Source organism: Delphinus delphis, chromosome 2 (genome assembly GCF_949987515.2).
Source record: "Delphinus delphis chromosome 2, mDelDel1.2, whole genome shotgun sequence".
In the NCBI taxonomy this organism is placed as follows: Eukaryota; Metazoa; Chordata; class Mammalia; order Artiodactyla; family Delphinidae; genus Delphinus; species Delphinus delphis.
Window position 1 is genome coordinate 37225878 of NC_082684.1, and position 22686 is coordinate 37248563.

The window sequence follows — 22686 nt, forward strand, 5'->3', positions numbered from 1 at the left end:
GTGGTGGCCGGGCCAGGGCTCCGCTCCGGCCTGCTCTTCAGACCCAAGCTGGTTCCTGACACCTCCCCTGCCTGATTGGGGGCCCACTGTAGTCTTTCCATCCTTTTCCCCTCTTTCATTCTTTGTGGTCCTAATATGGATTTCATCCTCTCACTAAAATCACGGGCGATTCCTCTTCCACTCTCGCCTGTCACTTGGTGCCTATAGTTGAACTTCGTGCTGGAGACACAGGGAGATGAACCCCCTGAGCTTGACATTTCCAACTTGCAATTGGTCCTGAGAGCCCACCCTTTCCCCTTGCAGATGTCTTCACAGAAAACCCTGACGAGAAATCCATCATCACCTACGTGGTGGCGTTTTACCACTACTTCTCCAAGATGAAGGTGCTGGCAGTGGAGGGCAAGCGCGTTGGCAAGGTACTGAGCTGCTGCGTAACCAGAGTGTCACCATTTCCCTGCTTGCCACGCACAGGCCTTGGCTGAGATGCTCCCTTTCTACCCTAAGAGCTTTGTGTCTGGACCCCAGCTGTGGGAGAGGGTGCAGACCACCCCCAACCAACTTCCTCTGAAGCCAAGCATTGCCAGGTCAATGGCTCCCAAGCTGAATTCCAACACAGGTTGATGGTCTGTCCCGAACAAGGTCATAGCCCTTAGCTCTGAGCCGACCTTCCACCTGCAGACCCATGTCTCGTGAGCATTCCCACAGGAACAAAACAGGCTCTTTACTTGTTAGTTTATTGTGATTTCAAGCCTCTTAGGCTCCGCAGCCTACTGTACAGGGGAGCCACCCCACTGTACGGACCCTCGTGCCAGAGTCCTTTCCCCGGCTGGGTCTTTTGCCCGTCCAGGGCAGGGACCGTTTCTCATTCATCTTCGTGCACTGGTGTTTAGCAAAGACAATGCCAGGAAGCCTTCGATCCCTAATACCCACTCTTAAATAAACAGGACCTTGGCCTCTCTGGCGGCTGGATTGGAAAGCACAGACAGCTTTCCAGTCTTTTACAGGGTTCGGGAGGGGGGTGCTGCTCCCGTCCTGAGCACAGCCAGGTCCCTCCTGACATTGCCGGCGCACTTCCAGTCCGGCCCCCTGCTCAGCAGTGGTCTTGGGCTCAGGGAACAAACCCAACGTAAACGCTCCAGGGCTCGCAAGGAGGAGGACCACCTCGATTGTGGTCCCGGTCGGCATCCTCACGGGCGTCCTCGCCCTTCTGACGAGGATGAGTCACAAGGTGATTCCTTAGGTAATTGACCACGCCATTGAGACCGAGAAGATGATTGAAAAGTACAGCGGGCTGGCCTCAGACCTGCTCACCTGGATCGAGCAGACCATCACTGTCCTGAACAGCCGCAAGTTCGCCAACTCCCTGACCGGCGTCCAGCAGCAGCTGCAGGCCTTCAGTACCTACCGCACCGTGGAGAAGCCGCCCAAGTAAGGGCCTGGGCACTCGGGAGGGCGGGCATCACGGCCGAGAAACCACCTCCAGGAGGTTGGCGGGCCTGGAGAAGGAATCCGGGAGGCGGCTCCTGGAGGTTAGAGAGCTGCCCATCTGTCACCTACTTCATCCCGTTTTGTCTCCCTGCTCCCAAGCCGTCTGCCTACAGGCAGTGGGCACTGAGTAACCCCTGGCTCATAGCCAAAGAAACACTTTCCCAGATCCCTGCAGGGGAGCAGCAGTGAAATCTCAGACTTCAGGGTATCTTTAAAGAATGTGCTGGAAAGTTCCTCTCTCTTCTGTGCACTGAGCTGCGGGTTTGTTCTTTGGTAATGACCTCTGCATCCACAGCCCCAGAGCTCTCCACGTGAGGCCTTGCTGATCATCGAGTACATCCTTCTTTCTCTCCCATCTGTCACTGCTCATCCATTAGCAGAGCACTCAGTCTGCCTCTCGGGACCTCTGCTTCACTCCAGCGTGTGCAGGGCCTACGTGCACCTAGGCACGTGCAAACACAGCTGTGCACACGCGTGCACGCGCACACCCACACAGACGCGGGGCCTTCCAGCTCGCCCGCCCTTAGCTTGGCCAGCTCCCCAGAAATAGATTTCTAGCTCATCGGTGGTAACCACCATCGGTGGTTCCTCCCCGGCTCATTCATTCATGACTGGCAAGCAGGGAGAGGCGAGACACGGAGTCTAGGATGTACTATAAACAAGTATCTGATTTCTGGCCTGACACTAACCCACTTTTAAAGTCCTAAATCCAATACAGATAACGTGCCCCGTGAGTCTACCAGGCGCTGCACACAGGGGTAGCATCTCCTGGCTGCGTAGACAGTGCTCGAGGCCACAGCCCTCCTGCAGGGCCTGTGCGCAGGCAGATGAATTAGGCTGGCCTCAGGGTGGGGACCTTGCTTACCAGCTGATCTCTGACTACTGCGTGGTGGAGGTAGAAGTGGGTACATACTTGGCTACGGGCAGAAATGGGAAAGTACCCAGTTACCTGGAGCTTGGACCCTGGGTTCCAGAAATCCATCCTGTTGCCGGTTCTCATCTCCTACCCCTAACGTCCTCCCGGAGCCTAGCCTTTCCTCCCCTCTCAGAAGCATCTGGGCTTTTGCACTGTCGTCAGGAGAGCTGACTCATTTGTACTCAGGTGAAAGTTGCTCTCGGTGCAGTATCTTCTTACGTGGACAGTGCTGCTTCCACGTAAGAACATACATGGTTTTATTGACTCACTCAGCAAAAAACTGAGTAAAGAACTAGTCAAAAGCCTTCAACTGTGTGCAGAACAGGGACGAGTTTCTTTGTATGGCTTAGTAAAACTTGATACCTATAGGAATTACCAGAACAGTCCAGTTAGCCATTCCTCCGTGGAAGCAAATGACAAGCAAATGCTGCAGTAGTTGTTTTCTCTGGTTTATGTTGCAAAGACTCATCCCCTATTAGATCTCAGCTGGCGAGTATGATAGATTGATAGATCTTTTAACAGGTAAGTAAACCTATGTAGATCCTCTTTACTTTTTTAAGAGAAATGTGTTTTGCTATCCGAGCTCCAAGATGCCAGGGTTCCATGTTCACTTAAAAAAGAACAACTGGCTGGGACTCCCCTGGTGGTCCAGTGGTTAAGACTCCACGCTTCCAATGCAGAGGACGCGGGTTTGATCCTTGGTCGGGGAACTAAGATCCCACGTGCCGCATGGCTGACCAGAAAATTAGAAGGAAAAAAAAAAACTGGCTGTGGGAATCTCGACACTCATCTCCCTACCTCTTTTTTCTTGACAGGTTTCAGGAGAAGGGGAATCTAGAAGTCCTACTTTTTACCCTCCAGTCACGGATGAGAGCCAACAATCAGAAAGTGTACACGCCCCATGATGGGAAACTCGTGTCCGACATCAACCGGGTACAGCAACGTTTTCCATTTCACGTTGCCAGTGTGTTGATTGAGTTCCTGATAAGGGCACAGGGAATGGTCCCTGGACAGGGTTAAACCAAGCCACTTTCTGTGGTGTTATTAATGACACACCTGGCTATTGAGGGTGCTATCTGAGCTTAGCCCTGAGAGGTCAGACTCCACCCAGCAAGCATCCATTCAGCCCCCTGTTCAGGGGTGGAGGGAGGGGCAAGATAGGTGAAGGGGAGGTACTAGGTATAAAATAAATAAGATACAAGGATTTAATGCACAGCACAGGGAATATAGCCCATATTTTATAACAACTTTATATGGAGTATAATCTATAAAAATATTGAATCACTGTTATACACCTGAAACTAATACAATATTGTAGGTCAACTATACTTCAATTTAAAAAATTAAAAAAGAAAAAGAGGCCGTAGCTGCACATTTCCAGCTCAAAGCTGCCATAAGAATGGGGATGCAGCGGGTTTGCTAGTGGGCTCCTCAGTGTTGGGTGAAAGAGTCGGGACCCCCAAATCCCAAGAGCTCTCCTCTGCCCCTCGTGCAGGCCTGGGAAAGCCTGGAGGAAGCTGAGTACCGGCGGGAGCTGGCTCTGAGGGAGGAGCTCATCCGGCAGGAGAAGCTAGAGCAGTTGGCCCGGCGCTTTGACCGAAAGGCTGCCATGAGAGAGACGTGGCTCAATGAAAACCAGCGGCTTGTGGCCCAGGTAAAGGGGGCCGCACTTGGGGTTGCAGGAGAGGGGGAGCTTTCCAGAGCCCCCAGTAGACAGCAGGGCTGGAGCCCACGCTGGTCGCTCGGTGGCGGCAGCAGGATAAGCCTCTCCACAGGTCTCGCAGCCCTGCTCCCTGTGACTGGGCGGATCGAGATTCACATCTGAAAAGGAACTCTCCCAGACTGACAAAGCCTCATCTTTAGGAAAGAGCCACACAACCCAAAAATGGCCCCAAAAGTTGTCTCACGTGAGCCAGTGGTGTCACCTAGAGCCAGAGTTCAGGCTGACATTTCAGTGGTCCTCCGGGGATGTGATGAAAGCAGTGCACCTCGTATGTGTCAGACATGCCCCTTGGACTCTGGCCTCTGGGGCTGTGTCACATTTCACTAGCTGAAAATTGACCCCGGGACTGATTCTCCCTGAGAGCATCTGTTCCTTCCCACTTGCAGCTTGGAATCAAATTTCCCCTTTCATCCAGAAAGGGGAAAGCAAGCATTCTGAGAGAATTGGAGAGCGTGCATGTGCCCCAGATAGCATGGGGGTAAACCATCCGTGTACAGCTGCATGGTTTCCTAGTGAGAAGCCCCTTCCTGCCCAGAATCGGGCAGGTCTGCACAAGGCCGGGTGGTGAGTGCCAGCAGGTGGTGAAAGAGCTCTGTTAGTAATATTCACCCAGTGTTACCCACAAGGATGGCACAGTGAGTCAAATCACAAGCTTCTTGTAAAGGTTCTTGTGAGACATTTAGTCTTTGGAACTTGGCTCTGATAAGATAGGCTGGAAAAGATGGCAGAAGTAACTCGTTGGGAAAGGGCTTTCCCGTCCAGCCGTTGTTCTGGAGGGAACCGCTGTTTCTCTGCGTTTGGGGACCAGCCAGGGGGAGCCTGATTGAGCTGCCTGTTTTCTTCCCTGGGGGACAGGATAATTTCGGGTACGACCTGGCAGCTGTGGAGGCTGCCAAGAAGAAGCATGAGGCCATTGAGACGGACACAGCTGCCTACGAGGAGCGGGTGAGGGCCCTGGAGGACCTGGCCCAGGAGCTGGAACGGGAGAATTACCACGACCAGAAGCGCATCACGGCCCGCAAGGACAACGTCCTGCGCCTGTGGAGCTACCTGCAGGAGCTGCTGCAGTCCCGGCGCCAGAGGCTTGAGAAGACGCTGGCCCTGCAGAAGCTCTTCCAGGATATGCTGCACAGCATCGACTGGATGGACGAGATCAAGGTGGGCTCAGGCACCCCCATCCCCTACCCCCGTGTCCGCCTGGGGCTTCAGCACCTGCCCTGCAATGGGAGCGTGCTTCCATAGGCACCTCCCAGCCCCACCTCCCTGAGTCAGAGTGGAGAATCCGAGGCAGCACAGCATCGGGCTGCATCCGCCTTTCAACGCCTTAGCTCACACTGCTCCAGCCCAGATCTTCTGTATTCCCCGTGATCAAGAAATCTGGGGTTCATAGTAGCGCAGGTGCCAACCTGCAGGGCCTAGAAGACGCAGACATCCATCAGGAGCCTGGAGAATCAGGCTCTGGGTAATCACGATTTGACTCTGGTGGGAACCCAGACCTCCCGGCACATAGCCACCAAGAAGTCTGTCTCCTCTCCCTCTACCGCAGTGGCTCTCAACTGAGGATGCACATCAGACTGACCACAGAGCTTTCTAAAAATACACATGCCCAGGCCCCAAGTCAGGGACACACATAGGAGACTGAGTATAGGGCTTGAGCTCCTGAAAGGTGCTCCCTGAATGATTTTTTTTTTTTTTTTTTTTTTTTTTTTTGCGGTACGCGTGCCTCTCACTGTTGTGGCCTCTCCTGTTGCGGAGCACAGGCTCCAGACACGCAGGCTCAGCGGCCATGGCTCACGGGACCAGCCGCTCCGCGGCATGTGGGATCCTCCCGGACCGGGGCACGAACCTGTGTCCCCTGCATCGGCAGGCAGACTCTCAACCATTGTGCCACCAGGGAAGCCCTCCCTGAATGATTTTAATGGGCATCCCCAGTGGGAACTCCTGCTCTGTAGCTTCTTTCCCACTGAGCAGCAGCCGTTTTCCAGCTGCATCTGACTCATCCCGGCCCCAACACGCCACGGACGCTCCCTTCAGAGGGGTCTTCTCCTAGCGAGTGGGTTTCTTCACCTCTCCTCGCTCCCTCTACCTTATCTGTCCTCTTTGCCAGGCTCACCTCTTGTCTGCCGAGTTCGGGAAGCACTTGTTGGAGGTCGAGGACTTGCTCCAAAAACACAAGTTGATGGAGGCTGACATCGCCATCCAAGGGGACAAAGTGAATGCGATCATCACAGCCACTCTTCAGTTCACTGAGGAGCCAGGTGAGGCCACAGGTGTTTTCCTGTTGAGGCCTCTGGCTCAGCACTCCAGCACCCCAGCTTGGATAAATCTAGTTGTACAATTCTGCCTCTTTCATCAACTAATGGTGCAAGAAAGAAGTTTGAGGGATAGCAAAATTCTTCAGAGGACAGGCAACTGCATTGGCCATCTATAATCAGAAGGATTTATAAGAACCAAGAAGGCATGCTCCGTCTTTCATTCTCTCTGCTAGTTCAAGTTATGACAGAGACAATTTAGGTTTACAGCTTCTGGTCTCAGATAGGTGACCCCCACTGCCTCTTTGAAGAATCATCTTGAAATTTGTGCCTGGTTCTTCTTAAAAATAATTTTACATTGTGCATTTCTAGTGAGAGTTGACCCAACTTTTAACCTCTCTTATTCCTGAATTTTTTGTGGGAATTCATTAAAAAGAACTAATTAAAAGCCTGTCCTCTAAGCAACTGGGAACTGGGACCCCCTGTGTCCAATCCCAAAGCCCCAGTGAGATGGCAGGTTCTAGACAACATGGTCCTAGCCTGGCACCTGATCTGAAGGTTGCCCTTCAGATGAAGCCCTTACCCTTTTTGTCCTCCCTCCTCCCATTCCTCCCAGGGTACCAGCCTTGCGACCCCCGGGTCATCCAGGACCGTGTCAGCCACCTGGAGCAGTGCTTCGAGGAGCTGAGCAACACGGCAGCCGGACGCAAGGCCCAGCTGGAGCAGTCCAAGCGGCTCTGGAAGTTCTTCTGGGAGATGGATGAGACCGAGAGCTGGATCAAAGAGAAGGAGCAGATTTACTCCTCCCTGGACTATGGCAAGGACCTGACCAGTGTGCTCATCCTGCAGCGCAAGCACAAGGCCTTCGAGGACGAGCTGCGCGGGCTGGACGCCCACCTGGACCAGACCTTCCAGGAGGCTGAGGGCATGGTTGCACGCAAGGAGTTTGGGCACCCGCAGATCGAGGCCCGGATCAAAGAGGTGTCTGCCCAGTGGAACCAGCTGAAGGAGCTGGCTGCCTTCCGCAAGAAGAACCTCCAGGACGCGGAGAACTTCTTTCAGTTCCAGGGCGATGCGGACGATCTGAAGGCCTGGCTGCAAGATGCCCACCGGCTGCTCTCGGGAGATGTGGGGCAGGATGAAGGGGCCACACAGGCCCTGGGCAAGAAGCACAAGGACTTTATGGAGGAGCTAGAGGAGAACCGCGGGGTGATGGAGCATCTGGAAAAGCAGGCCAAGGGGTTCCCCCAAGAGTTTCGGGATTCCCCAGATGTGACCAACCGGCTGCAGGCCCTCCGGGATCTCTACGTGCAGGTGGTGGCCCAAGCGGACATGCGTCGGCAGAGGCTGCAGGATGCCCTGGACCTGTACACGGTGTTCGGGGAGACGGATGCCTGTGAACTGTGGATGGGCGAGAAGGGGAAGTGGCTGGCCCAGATGGACATCCCAGACACGCTGGAGGACCTGGAGGTCGTGCAGCACAGGTCAGGGCCGGCCCTTCCCTCTCGCCTCCCCCTACGCGGTCTGTGCTCCTAGTGCTGGAACAGCCTCCAGATCCACAAGGGTCTCTGAGAGGCCATAGGATGCCCTTGATCACAGAGGCCAGGCACTGAGAGTCATGAGTTCTAATCTCGCTCTGTGGCGCTTGGTACTTCACCCCCTGGGACCTTCCTCAAAATAAGACAAAGGGGCTCTTTCTGGTCCAGGTGTTTGATGACTTTTCAGCTACAGCAGCCTTTGTTCAACTGAATGGTAGATGGAACCCCTGACATATAACACAGTGGAAAGTGGAGTGCTTGTGGTGAAGGGGGCGCGAGAGGCTGGATCCCACAAGCTCTAGCTTTCTTTGGCAGTCCCTAAGCCACGGAACCCCGAGGGGCCACAGAGACCAGTTTGTAAATCACCAGTCTGCAAGGCCACTCTCATTTCCATTATTCCGATTCCATCAACACTCTGGCATGGGAGGGCGTGCCCCCAGTCTGTGCGGCGTCCCATCATCCTGAGTACAGGATCCAAGGAGTTGAGGAAAAGAAGTCACTCCTCGATCATGCCAAGGTGGTCCCACGCTGATGCTGGAGGGACCTGGGCTCTTAGAAGAGTCAGCTTTCATAACCACACGGTGCCCCTCCCCTCGGCAGCTCTGCCTTCTCCTACCAGGGATGGAGCACCTGGCTGGGGAGGTATCCTTCAGGTCCATGTGTCAAGGCAGTGGAATTAGGGTCCATGAGCAGCAGCTGGGGCAGTGGAGGCATGGCAGGTAGTCTCTGTGGCGATTAACACCTCCTACACCTCATTTTCCCATAAACCTCTCTGTTTAGCCAGTTGTCTTATAAGTAACCAGTTTTCTCCCAGCCTGACCCAGGAAATGCTAAACCATGCAACTGGACCCATGAACCAGAAAATAGGGTGTGTCAGCACACCTTTCTCCCCTCTTACCTGGTCAATGTATTTAGGAGGTGGACGGAGAAAGCAAGAGCTACACGTTCTGGAGACTGGCCGCTGCTGCCTTCCCAATCCTCCTTTTCTCTGTCCACATCAGGTTTGATATACTGGACCAGGAGATGAAGACTTTGATGGCTCAGATTGATGGCGTGAACCTTGCTGCCAACAGCCTGCTAGAGAGCAGCCACCCACGCAGTGGGGAAGTGAAGAAGTGCCAGGACCACCTGAATACCAGGTGGGCTGTGGGTAGGGCTTGGGGCTAAGGGCTTCTTCTCCGGACACCTGACAGAGCCTTGGGGGTGTGGCCCAGAGCCTTGGGGGTGTGGCCCAGGACCACCTGAATACCAGGTGGGGTGTGGGTAGGGCTTGGGGCTAAGGGCTCTCCCGACACCTGACAGAGCCTTGGGGGTGTGGCCCAGTAGTCAGGATGCCTGCTATGCACTGCCAGGTTTGTACCCTGAGCTCTTGCCTCACTCAGCCAGAGTCTCCTTCTGACACTGGAGCTTTAGCAGTAATAAGGAGAGAGCTGTGTGGTGACCAGCCCAGGGAGGGAGAGAGACCTGTTCACAGAGCTGCGAATGCTGTGCCTGGGGCGGGCATGTGCTGAGTGATGGAGCGAATGTCCTGAGTGCATCCAGAGTTAGAATCAGGCCATGTGGTACTCATGTCGCATTTCCCTGGACGTTCTCAGGCAGGGAAGATTGCTTTCTGAGAGCTCTGAAGTACTGTCCATTAAAAAAAGCTCCTGCTGGCACCAAAATGTAGCATTGGTAATGAGACTGGCTCGAATGAAGAGGAGAATTAGCAGCAAGCCTTGAGCACGCTTCGTGGCCAGAACAAAAAACAGGCCCTGAGGAGGCTTTGGAGAGGGGCTGCTTTCAGTACAGGGTGCAATGGCCACGAGTTCCCTGAGGACCTCTGAGGACAGAGCATGCGCCTGTGTCCTGTTTGTTCCCCTGGGTCCTACACGCACAATGGGACGTGTTCGCCATCTCCCCACTACCCCGTTCCCTCTCCCCACACTTGTGCCTGAGCCCTGCTCTGCCCGAGGCAACCTGGGAGGTGGGGTTAGGGAAGACTCAGCTGTAAAGAAAAGGAGCAGCACAGTCGGGGCTTAAGAGGAGGCAAGGGGTGACTTTGGAGCCACTATCATCTGAGCGTCCGAAGAAAGGGACTGTAGTTCAGGAGGGTCCTCCGTCATCTGACATTTATGCCGGGGAGGAGGGTGCCTCCTTGTTCTTCTTTTAGGTTTGGAGGTAACGGGACGCATGTGCGTGCATGTATGTGTGTGCGTGTGCACGACACACAGGAAGAGCTTGTCAGCTGCTTTGATGAGTTATGCTCAGAGAATGATCTTACAGACCTCTAAGCCATACACCATCCTAAGTGTAATACACCAAGATACTTATCCTCAGGTGAGAGAGAACCTGAGGTGTGAAAAGGTAAAATGGTTTTCCATGACATCTGAGTGTCGAAAGGTACCTGAGCCATGTACCCCAGACAGCCTGCATCCTGCACAATCATTCCAAGCATAGGGAGCTCGCCCCGTCCCCATGTAGCACACCCCATTTGGGAGCAGCTCCTTTTGGGTAGAAAGTTTGATCTCATCATGAATGGAAATCTGCCTCTTTGAAAATCGGGCTCTGCCCGTTAGAGATAACGGAACTTACCCTGATTCTTCTTCCACATGATAGCTCTTCAGGTTTTTTTTTGTGTGTGTGTGGTACGCGCGCCTCTCACTGTTGTGGCCTCTCCCGTTGCGGAGCACAGGCTCCAGACGCGCAGGCTCAGCGGCCATGGCTCACGGGCCCAGCCCCTCCGTGGCATGTGGTATCTACCCGGACCGGGGCAGGAACCCGCGTCCCCTGCATCGGCAGGCGGACTCTCAACCACTGCGCCACCAGGGAAGCCCTCTTCAAGTATTTTTAAAGACAGTTGTCATTCTTCACCCCATCCACAGTCCTGCCTCCCAGTCGCTGCTGTTCTCTCTACAGAGTGCATCCTCCTCCAACTACGTAGTCTAAATCATGCTTGTTTTTAGGCCAGTCCGGGTTCCTCTCCTTCCCAGTTTCCAGGATGAAAAAGTATCTTTCCCTCCCTCGACTGGCTTAAAGCTTCACATTCTACCTTGTATTATAATTTTGTCCCGAAGAACTTTTCTACTAGACTGTAAGCGAATGAAGAGCAGTATCTTCATATATTGTTCACAGTGCTCTGAGCACCAAGCATTTTGCTGCTGAGGTTCCCTCTGTTCAGAATATTCTTTTCCCCAATAGCCACTTGCCTTAATCCCTCGCTCAGATCTCAGCTCACGTGTCAGCTTCTTGGAGCAGCCCGCACTGTCCACCCCATTCAAAGTATCACTACCTCCTTCCCATCCAGCTCCTCTGCCTCCATCCTGTTATCTTGCTTTCATTTTTTCCATTGTACTTGTCACCACCTGATGGATTAAACACTTATTTGTCTCTGCCCACTCGAATGAGAGCACTTTGCTTTGTTCGTTGCTACATGCCCAGAGCCTTGAACAGGGCCTGGCACTTGGTAGCTGTGTGATATAACACAGTGAATGAGTGACCGGGGACAAAACTGAAATATCTTCTGCCAGGCTCGGCACATATGAGTCATTCAAACACTTACTGAATGTGTGACTACCTCCCACCACATGCATTCTAGTTGACCAACATTTTCTTAACAATCTTGGGCCCGGGACCAAACCTGGACTCCTGACATGGTCTGGCCAGTGCTGCCTAGAGCAGTTCTATCAACTGCCTTCCTTTTGGAGATGGTGCAGTGGAGGGGAAGGGGGGTTCAGGAGGTAGACTAGACCCAAACCTCACCCTGTCCCCTGTGTGGGCTCTACCTGGTGGCTGCAGTGAGGCCCCACCAGGAAAAGTCTGGAAAACCGCCATGGAGCCACTTGTCCAGGGGCACCGCCAGACCCTCTCCTGTGGCTTCTGGATGGAGCCGGGAGATCTCACAGCCCTGGAGTGCCTTGCTGTCCTTTCACAGTGGTTTCAGACCACCTTGGAGGAAATCTTCTGCTCATTTCCCTTGAGGTCCAGCCTCAGCCGCATCCACACACCAGGCACAGAACTACCCAGAGTTGAGGGACTTCACATCTGGACTCTCCCTCTTCTCTTTCCTGGAATTCCCAATCCTTCCTCTGGGCTCTTTTTGCGCTCTCTCTCTCTCTCTCTCTCTCTCTCTCTCTCTCTTTCTCTCTCTTTCGCGGAATTCCCGATCCTTCTTCCTGGCCCATCTCTCACTTCTGTTTGCAGGCCTGTCTTCCACCCCCAGACTTGCGGCCACGGTCACCCTGGGAACGCCCACAGTGGGCTCTGCCCAGCCCATCTGCCTCCTGTCTCCACCTCCATCCCCCGGTGCTGGGACCGCAAAGATGAGCGAGCTACTCGGGGCCCCATCCTTAAATAGATCACTCCCGTGGAGGCACTGGAGGTTTGCCCATTGAAATACAGCTCAGATGACCACCATGAGATTGCTATTATCCCTCCTCACAGCTCCCTTAGTCCTCTCTGCCTGGTATGCGCTATGTACGTAGTATTTTATACTATCGTTTTTTGGTGAGTTTGTCTTAATTTCTCTCTAACCCATACACTCCGTGGAGCAAAGTCTAGCTATGACTGTATCCTCCCAAAGTCTAACATAATGCTTATACATTGTGGATATTCAAGAGAGTTAGGCTCAATTAGCGAGTGTGTGTTCAGCATACTATCGTGTGCATCTAGATTACGGTGATGCAGGATGAGTAAACCTGGGTCCACGGGAGGTGTCCCTGGTGGTCTGGGCCCAGGCTAATGGGCAGCTCTTTAGAAGAAGCTTACTGTGGGCTGCAGGCCAACCCCAGGACATCTGCCCAACATCTGCACCCTCCCCAGTTTCATTCCAGACTGCACATTGAAGGTTAAGATGATGTTTTAATTATAATCCCAGCTTCTCCTTCCCCCTTCCTCTTCCTTTTCCTTCTCTTCACCAGGACTCTTTTGTTTTAGAACCATGGTGGCTTTTCTTAGGCCCTGGGCACTTGGAACTTGGTCTTAGGCATTTGTGTGTTTCCTCTGGGGAAGCTGGGACCCTGTGTCCTAAAGCATTCTTGAGGTTGATAATGGGAGGTTTCTAATTATTTTCATGACAGGTGTACCTCGGAGATATTGTGGGTTCAGTTGAAGATCACCCCAATAAAGCAAATATCAAAATAAAGAGAGTCACACAAATGTGGGGGGTTTCCCAGTGCATATAAACGTTGTTTACAGTATACTGTAGTCTATTAAGTGTGCAAAAGCATTATGCCTAGAAAAACAACGTACATACCTTAATTTAAAAATACTTTATCACTAAAAAATGCTAATCATAGGAGCTTTCAAGGAGTCATAATCTTTTTGCAATAGTAACATCAAAGATCACTGCCCACAAGTCACCATACAAATATAATAATGCAAAAGTTTGATATTGCAATAACTACCAAAAAGTAGTACAGAGACATGAAGTGAGCCAATGTTGTTGGAAAAATGCCAGGGATAGATTTTTCAGCAGAGGGTCACCACAGACCTTCAATTTGTAAAAAACAAAAAACCCTGTAATATCTGTGAAGCACGGTAAAGCGAAGCACGATAAAGCAAGGTATGCTTGTATTTTTCAAACTCTGGGGAAACTGTATGTTTGCCTGAAATTCAACTACATATAGAGCTTCCATACAGAGCATCATGTTCCTTTACTGATGGTTGGAATAACATCACAGCTCACCTCCTGCTGATGGAAAGCTCTGATTGGCAGTTATGTTGTCTTGAGTAAAATTGGATAAACATATTTTACTCATGACAGTTTGTTGGATAGATGACTTGTTTCAGCGTGCAAGGCCTATCAGGAGAGACTCTGGAAGGGAAATCTGGTGTCCCTTCTAAATGTGGAAGGGACACCCTGTGGGAAGCGTTAAGGAAGATGGTGTCTCTGTGTCCCCCGTCTCCCTCGGCAGGTGGCAGGAATTCCAGACCATGGTGTTGGAACGACGGGAGGCTGTGGACTCGGCCCTACGGGTGCACAGCTACTGTGTGGATTGCGAGGAGACCAGCAAGTGGGTGATGGACAAGACAAAGGTGGTGGAGTCTACAAAGGACCTGGGCCGGGACCTCACAGGCGTCATCGCCATCCAGCGCAAGTTGTCGGGGCTGGAGCGTGACGTGGCCGCCATCCATGCCCGCGTGGATGCCCTGCGGCAGGAGTCACAGCAGCTGATGGAGTCACACCCTGAGCTGAAGAAGGACATTGGCCAGCGGCAGGCGTATGTGGAGGAGCTGTGGCAGGCCCTGCAGCAAGCCCTGAAGAGCCAGGAGGCCTCGCTGGGGGAAGCCAGCCTGCTGCAGGCCTTCCTGCAGGACCTGGATGCCTTCCAGGCCTGGCTGTCCACGGCCCAGAAGGACGTGGCCTCCAAGGACATGCCTGAGTCCCTCCCAGAGGCCGAGCAGCTCCTGCAGCAGCATGCGGCCATCAAGGACGACATTGACAGGCACCAGAATAGCTACCAGCAGGTCAAGGCATCCGGAGAGAAGGTGATCCACGGCCAGACGGACCCGGAGTACCTGCTCCTGGGCCAGCGGCTGGATGGCCTGGATAAGGGCTGGGATGCCCTGCACCGGATGTGGGAGAGCCGCAGCCATGCCCTCACCCACTGCCTCGGCTTCCAGGAGTTCCAGAAGGATGCCAAGCAGGCTGAAGCCATCCTCAGCAACCAGGTAGGGCGAGGCATTCAGGGCCAGGGGCCAGGGGGCATCTCTCAGGGCAATAGGGAATTTATGTCGTAAGTCTGCAACAGGGCTCAGGGACCAAATTATGCTTTTCTTGGACTCTCTCTAGCCACTAGTTCGGAGGACAGTCCTCTTCGTTCCTCATCATGTGCCCTTTCCAGCCCCGTGTCACAGGCTACGTCTTGTTCTTGGGCCGGTTAGAGGCTAGTGAAGTGAATTTTTCCCTGGGTGGTTACCCTTCCATGTGGCTTCAGGCACCCTGTTGATCAGATGCCCCCGAGTGGTGGTGGGGAACAAGACCCAGGGAGCTCCTTCCTTCCACAGCTCCAGGGGGTACCATTCATGCTGTCACCTGCATGGCTGCACACGGTGCGCCTGCCTGGCGGGTGCCCTCCCCGCCTCCTCAGCTTGTCTTCATGCCTGTTCTGGAAACTTGCTTCAACAGGAATACACTCTGGCTCACTTGGAGCCCCCAGACTCCCTAGAAGCTGCAGAGGCCAGGATCCGGAAGTTTGAGGAATTCCTGGTGTCTATGGAGAACAACCGGGATAAGGTTTTGAGTCCTGTGGACTCTGGAAACAAGCTGGTAGCTGAAGGAAACCTCTACTCAGACAAAATCAAGGAGAAGGTGCAGCTGATTGAGGACAGGTACCCTCCGCCCCTAGGGTCACGGGGCCCGGTAGGGTGGTGGTACAGCACCATCGTGACTGTGGCTCCGGCTTCCCTTCCAGGCACAGGAAGAATGACGAGAAGGCGCAGGAGGCCTCAGTCCTTCTGAGAGACAACCTGGAGCTCCAGAACTTCCTGCAGAACTGCAAGGAGGTGAGGCTTCAGCCAGGCTGGCCACTTTGCAGGAGATTCCTTCTAGAAGCAGAGCGTCCTAGAGGTGGGAAGTCCTTTCTAGACTCAGGAGTCTGGATTCCATAAGTGGGGAGCTCTGGGCACTTGACAGCTTAAGTCCTTCATCCTCTAGAATCTTTGGTTCCACAATTTCTTTTTCAAATCTGTAAAGATAGCTTCTAATTTGTCAAGTCCAGGGCAGGCTTTCTCAAAAAGTGGCCTGAGGACTATCCGTATTGAGTCACCTAGGGCCGTGGTCAGGGTCGGCCTGAAGGTCATGTGACCTGTGCATTCATACAGGGCCCGTGCTTACAAGGGCCCCATGTTTAGTTTAATGCTCTCCTGTTGCCATCTTGAAATTCTTTTTTTTTTTTAAATAGTTTTCCTTTAGCAGATTCTACTTTCAAAAAAAAAATTTGTTTTACATCTTTCTTGGAGTATAATTGCTTTACAATGTTGTGTTCGTTTCTGCTGTATAACAAAGTGAATCAGCTATATGTATACATACATCCCCATATCCCCTCCCTCTCGCACCTCCCTCCCACCCTCCCTATCCCACCCCTCTAGTGGTCACAAAGCACTGAGAAATTCTTAATAATTTTGAATATTTCCATTTTGCACGAGGCCCTGCAAATTATGGAGCCAGTCTTGGCTCTGGTTAGATGCAGACTCCTGGGCCCCACTTGGGCCCAGATGAACCAGAACTTAGGGGGTGAAAAAGAGCAACATTCTCAACCAACCTTCTGGTTGGAGAACTGCTGACTCAGAAGCTCCTCGCTCAGCCTGGGGAGAGCTGTACAGGAAGGTCTTTAACCTGCACTCCTAGGTCCTTCCGTGAACAGTACTTCCATGTGGAATGGGGCTTCCCCTGACTTCTTTCTTGCTTCCATCCTCATACCCCTTTCCTCTCAACCCAAATGACTTTGTTTTCACCCACCTCTGCCCTTGGTACCAACCAGGCTTGTTATGGTGCCAGGACATCTTGGAAACATCAGAGGCTCATCACAGTTCTTCCTTCATTGTTAATTATAGGATCTGCCTTGGCTTTTTCCTCAGAGAACACTTTCTCCGTGTTTATTAATGATTTCTCCCCCTACTGCCAAAGGGTTGATTTATCCATCCATTCAGTAAACACTTGTTGAGTTCCTGCAGTAGGCCAGGCCCTGTCCTCGGTCCTGGAAATATGGAGAGAAGTATAAATATACCTGGTGTCATAGTGCACACACTCTAGAGGGGAAGACACAGTAGTGCCTGTATTTTAACCCTGAGACAACGCAGGTTAAGTTTCCTGTGCTGGGAGTTAGGGATCCAGCGTTGGAGGGGAGTACTCTGCTGTGCTCCTACTTCCTCCCCTTGGTCCTCTTCTTCCGCAGCCAGAGCTAGGCGGCAGTCCTGCCCTGAGCCCCTGGCCAAAGAAGGACACTCGGGGACCATTGAACCCACTCTTTCTGCCCACAGCTCGCTCTCTGGATCAATGACAAGCTGCTGACATCTCAGGACGTCTCCTATGATGAAGCTCGAAACCTTCACAACAAATGGCTGAAGCATCAGGCGTTCGTGGCAGAGCTGGCTTCCCATCAGGGGTGGCTAGAGAACATTGATGCAGTGAGTAGAGCGAGCGTTTGGGCTGTCTGCTCGGGATGCTTCCCTGAGCAGCGCTTCACACAGGGTATGGACACTGGCCCGCAGCTTGCTGGACGGTGTAGAACCTGAGCGTGAAAAACTTCTCCAAGTAGTAGTTAGACCTTCAGAGCTCCTGATACGGCCAGTCTTATAAAACCCGGTCAGAATGGGTGCCTCCTCTGGGTCACCTGAGTCTGGGGACAGTCCAGGACACTGAGGACACAGAGTCAGAGCCTCAGCTTTCAGTGCTGGGAGGGCAGTAACCTCTGTCTGCCTTCCATCATCCACACCAGGGCCCCGCGCTGTCCTGCCCAGGGGCAGGGGAATATGTGAGATGAGCAGAATGGGCCAGGGACTACTGACCCTCACTGTTTGGATGGGCAAACCACCAGGGAGTGGTCATTCGTACCAAGGGTCCCCCCTGTAACAAGCTTGCCCAGGGGCCCAAGTCAGAATGTGGCCGGAGTTAGATCTGGGAATAGGAAGGGAGGTACCTCTGCCCCTCCCTGCTGTGGCTATCTGGAAAAAGCGGGCCTAGGGCCACACAAGGCTGTGTCCATCGTGGCTAAGGGTGCAGGCTCCGAGCCAGGCTGTCTGACTTCTCAACCTCCCTGCGCCTCAGTTTCTTCATCTGTAAAATGAGGATAATAACGGTACCCACCCGAGGGAGTTGTGAGCATTAAAGCACTTAGAGTATTACTTGGCAATTATTAGGCACTCAATAAATATTATCTATTACTAGCAAGTATGTATTCCTAGGCCCAAATCATCTGTAACCTTCCGAAAAAGATACATTTATGTGGGTGAAAACCAGACAAGGCAAACTCAGCAACTAAAAGATACCACTGAAGGTCAGTGCACAGATTCTGGCAAGACAATTAAGAGAGGGTAAAGGCATTCCCTGGTAGTCCAGTGGTTAGGACTCTGCCCTTTCACTGCTGAGGGCCCAGGGTCAATCCCTGGTCTAGGAGCTAAGATCCCGCAAGCTGCGCGGCACGATAAACAAACAAACAAACTCACAGGGAGGTTTCCGTGGTGGTTGTACCTGGGTGGATCTTGAATCTTTTTTTTTTTTAAATAACTAAAAAAAATTTTAGTACTAGCTGGTTCTTGTCTGCAGCTCCCTATGCTACAGTCTCCCTGAGTCATTTGCCCCAGACACGCTCTCCCTGTCCCACCTTCTACTTCTACTGCAAATAACTTCTACTTCAAATAACTGCAAATAACTCTGGGGGTGCAGAGTCTCTCAGCCGAGCCTCACCTGAGTTCTAGGCAGATCCTTTGCCTCACTGGCCTCCCCTCGGTTAGCCCTTTGCAACCACCTGGAACAAGGCGGCTCTCCAAGGTCAGAGGGTGAACTCTCCTGCTTCCCCACACAGGAAGGAAAGCAGCTGATGGAGGAGAAGCCCCAGTTTGCGGACCTGGTGTCCCAGAGGCTGGAAGCCTTGCACCGGCTCTGGGATGAGCTTCAGGCCACCACACAGGAGACGACCCAGCACCTCTCAGCCGCCAGGAGCTCTGACCTGCGCTCACAGACCCAGGCCGACCTCAACAAGTGGATCAAGGCCATGGAGGACCAGCTACGGTCGGACGACCTGGGCAAGGACCTGACCAGCGTCAACAGGATGCTGGCTAAGCTGAAGGCAAGTGAGCAGGTTGTAGACTGAGGGTGTTGGAATGGAGGGGGTCTTGGAAGCAAATCTGCAACCTGAAAGAGAGTACCCTCCTGTGCCCTTAGCTGGGCTGGCTTTTTTATCAGGTCTCCTGGTTCACAGCCCAGCTCCTACCCTTTTGCAATGGGTAAGACAGGGAGGGATCCAGACGGGGTAATAAAAGTGTGCGTGAGAAGTATAGGACAGACGCTCAGAGGGGCAGAAGATGAGGTGGGGGCAATCCAAGGAGACTTCTTAGGGGAGGCTGAGCTCAAACCAGGCCTTTGAGGATGGGTGGGATTTGCACGATGAAGTGGACGAGGGGCTGCCCAGGTGCCAGGGCTGGTGCCGACGCTGTCCCCTTGTGTCCCAGCGTGTGGAGGACCAAGTGAACGTGCGGAAGGTGGAACTGGAGGAGCTGTTTGCCCAGATGCCCTCGCTGGGAGAGGAGGCGGAGCATGAAGACTTGAGCATCGAGAAGCGGTTCCTGGACCTTCTGGAGCCCTTGGGGAGGAGGAAGAAGCAGCTGGAATCATCCAGAGCCAGGCTGCAGATCAGCCGGGACTTAGAGGATGAGACGGTGGGTGGGCCGCAGCTCCCCCCTCCCCCAGCGGCTGAGCCAGCAGCTGTCACCGGGATAGCTGGCGGCTGCCCGGGGCAGTTCTTGGTAGCAGACGTCTGGTCATCTCACCGCCTTGTCTCAGAGGGTGGTTGTGATGACTACATGAAACGTCAGTGTAAGCCAGTGCCTTTTGAATGGTAGCTCGCTCGTGGACTTGGGGGCCAGGCAGACCTGGGTTCAAGATCCAGCTACATTGCCTTCCCTCCAAGTGACCAGGAGCAAGTTATTTGGAACCTCAGTTCAAAATAGCAAAATGCCCCCATTTTACAAAACCCTGATGGGGTGTTGGGAAGAGCTGGGGAGACACAGTAAGCAGAGCTCTGTCTGGCCCGCGGTGAGTGATGGGGAAAGGGTGGCTGTGATTGTCGTCAGCTGTCCCCCGCCTTCTGGTCTCCGCAGCTCTGGGTGGAGGAGAGGCTGCCTCTGGCCCAGTCGACCGATCATGGCACGAACCTGCAAACTGTGCAGCTGTTCATGAAGAAGAACCAGGTGAGTCCTGCCACCTCGTCAGTCCCACCTGCCCCACAGAGGAAGCCCCAGCCCTGATCTGCACAAGGTCCCCAGCAGCACATAACAGATTATTGTTGTTTTTTAAAAAGTTTATTTATTTTATTTACTTATTTTTGGCGGTGTTGGGTCTTCGTTGCTGTGCGCGGGCTTTCTCTAGTTGCGGCGAGCGGGGGCTACTCATTGCGGTGGCTTCTCTTGTGGAGCACGGGCTCTAGGCGTGCAGGCTTCAGTAGTTGTGGCACATGGGCTTAGTTGCTCCACGGCATGTGGGATCTTCCCGGACCAGGGCTCGAACCCGTGTCCCCTGCATTGGCAGGCGGATTCTTAACCACTGCACCACCAGGGAAGCCCCAGGTTATTGTTGTTGTTGATAGCTACAGGGTCCCCAGTCTGTGTTTGTATTCTCATAGCCGAAGGAGCAGCTCTGATGATGGCAGAGAGAATTCTGGGAGGACCACAGAGTGGGGTGGAGGTGAATGGGGCCGGGGGGTCCAGGTGCTTTGGGATTTGGGGGCCATTCAGACCCATTAGGGCACAGGTGTGTGCAGGACCTGGAGGCCCTGGCCTGGGGTTTCATGTCCTTTACAGCTTCTGTATTCCGTGACCTCCCTGAGAGGAGGCTCTTAGCTCCTGGCGTCTCTCCCATCACTGCCTTGTCCCTCTTCCAGGGCTAAGCTTGGCCTATTGAGTCTCCTCAGGGTAAGTAGGCCCCTGTTCTCTAGACACATGAGCATACTTGTGGGGCTGCAACGCCACGAGGAAGCTGCTAAACTTGGACTCTGAGCCATTGGAGGAAACATCCGTTGGCTGTTCTGCTCTCCCAGGCTGGATTGGGAATCTCTGCAGCCCTGGTCAGAATCCTGGAAGTGAGCAGATGCACTTCCTCTGTGTCAGGGCTGCAGGGGAAGCCTGCGTCCTCCAGGAAGGCCAGCTGCATGGGGTCATGGTCAGGCCATGTGGTCTAGCCAGGGGCTGGCCGTACCCCTGCTCTTGGGCAGAGAGTCCCTCCTGCCTGGTCTGCTCTCTGCTTCAGGAAGTGGCGGCAGCCGCAACCTTGAGCAAGGAGTGTCTAGGAACTTATCCCAGAGAAGAGCAGTGTGTCCCAGAGTGCCAGTCGGTACTGCAGCTCATTGGGGAAGGAAGGTCATGGCAGACAGTACGTCCTTCCCCCCAGATATCAGCAGCCAACATCTGCTCACAGAACCCAGCAACTGTGCAAAGGCCTGAATGAATTATATTCAAAGACGTTCCTTAAAAGCTCCCTCGAACACTTTGCTTCTAGTTGGCATGATCAAATCCCAGAGGTTCCGGTGGCAACACGTAGGGACCTGAATTAGAAGGTGGTGGAGGCGGGGCTTCTGCTAACATCACACCCTCCAGTGAAAGTGGGGAAGACTGGTAGAAGACTATTCTCGGGGCCTCAGTTTCCTCAACTATAAATTGGGCCAACTCTAGTCCTTCCAGTACTCAAGACTTCAGCCTCAATGAGTGTTATTGCCAATGATTTTCAACTCCCCTGGCTGAAGGTTGCTATTTCAGGAGAAGGGCAAGACTAATATGGGGTTCCCCTTAACAAGAAGGGAAAGATAATCTCGTGGGAGAGCATGGCTGCCCCAGTAAAGACTATTTCAGGCTAGCCTTGCTAAAGCCGAAATCCCATTTTATCATTTCTTCTACTGCAGTGGTCAGTGTGTATCAGGCTCACCCGGAGGGCTTGTTAAAACACAGTTGACCAGGCTCCACCCTAGATTTACTGCATCAGACTCTGGGAGCAGAGCCTGATAATTTGCACTTCTATCAAGATCCTAGGCGATGCTGCTGCTGCTGGCCTGGAACCCCACTTTGAGAACCACCACTTTAATGGCTGTCATTGCAACTAGAACAGAACCTGCAAGGTGCCGCACGAGGGGTTCTCAACTCTGGATGCACATTAGAATCACCTGGGGGAACCTAAAAGCACACGAGTACCCAGGTCCCACCTCAGATCAATTAATAAGGACCTCTGGGGATGGGACCCTGGCTGTGTCTGTTTTCCCCGATGATTCAACCTGCAACCAGGGTTAAAAAGCAGTGTCCTGCCTGGTCTGGCCCCTGCCTCCTCCCGAATCTCCTCCCTTATCACTTTCGCCCTCCTTCACAGTATTCTAGCTTGCCTGACCCTTTGGACCGTCCAGGCTTGCTTCCACCCCAGGGACTTTCTTGGCACTTGCTCTTCCCTCCTGCCAGCAACACTCATCCCCCAGATCTTTGTGGGGTTGCCCTCTCCTCATCATTCATGTCTTACTCAGATGTCATCTGCACAGAAAACCCTTCCTGACTCTCCCAGTTAAAGAGGCCACCACCACACCTTTGAAGACAGTCCTCATCTCAGTGGTGTCTGTTCCTCGTGGTACCTGTTATATGCATTCATTCATTTATTTACATGCTTATCATTTCCTCTTCTAGAGTGTAAGCTTTATGAGGGCAGGGGTTTTGTTTATCTTGTTCCCATATTGTCCCTAGAACAGGGCCTGATACATCAGAAATAATAACTGTGGGTTGAATGAATGAAGTCAGGGAAGAAGATGTTCTAAGTAAGCATACTGCACAGGAGCCTAGAAAGGAATTGCTTAAAAGGAGAGAAAGAAATACCTTTGTAGGATATAAGATCTCAGGGAAAGTAAAGAGGCAAGCGGAGCTGACATCACGGGTCATTTGACTACAATCGCAGAGACCACGGGAAATTGTCAGAATCGAGATTCTGAGCATCAGGTGTAAAGATGCATTTCAGCAAGTTAGGTGACTTGTGGGTATTGCTAGTTCTATGTGTTTTAAATGCTGACAGTCATAGCACAGCCTGTGTGTTCTTCTCTTACCCGC

General features: G+C 52.9%; 1 protein-coding gene across 1 annotated transcript in view; it reads left to right on the top strand.

Moving 5' to 3' along the window:
• SPTB (spectrin beta, erythrocytic) overlaps positions 1-22686 on the top strand; it is a 124151-nt gene that overhangs the window by 76967 nt on the left and 24498 nt on the right. Inside the window, exons 8-22 of the mRNA XM_060004400.1 lie at positions 304-416; positions 1241-1428; positions 3220-3337; positions 3900-4058; positions 4983-5285; positions 6235-6385; positions 6996-7863; positions 8919-9056; positions 13812-14568; positions 15026-15228; positions 15312-15402; positions 16879-17025; positions 18423-18686; positions 19069-19275; positions 19717-19806. Of these exons, the coding sequence (XP_059860383.1) occupies positions 304-416; positions 1241-1428; positions 3220-3337; positions 3900-4058; positions 4983-5285; positions 6235-6385; positions 6996-7863; positions 8919-9056; positions 13812-14568; positions 15026-15228; positions 15312-15402; positions 16879-17025; positions 18423-18686; positions 19069-19275; positions 19717-19806 (3797 nt within the window). The remainder of the gene's footprint in view (positions 1-303; positions 417-1240; positions 1429-3219; positions 3338-3899; positions 4059-4982; positions 5286-6234; positions 6386-6995; positions 7864-8918; positions 9057-13811; positions 14569-15025; positions 15229-15311; positions 15403-16878; positions 17026-18422; positions 18687-19068; positions 19276-19716; positions 19807-22686) is intronic.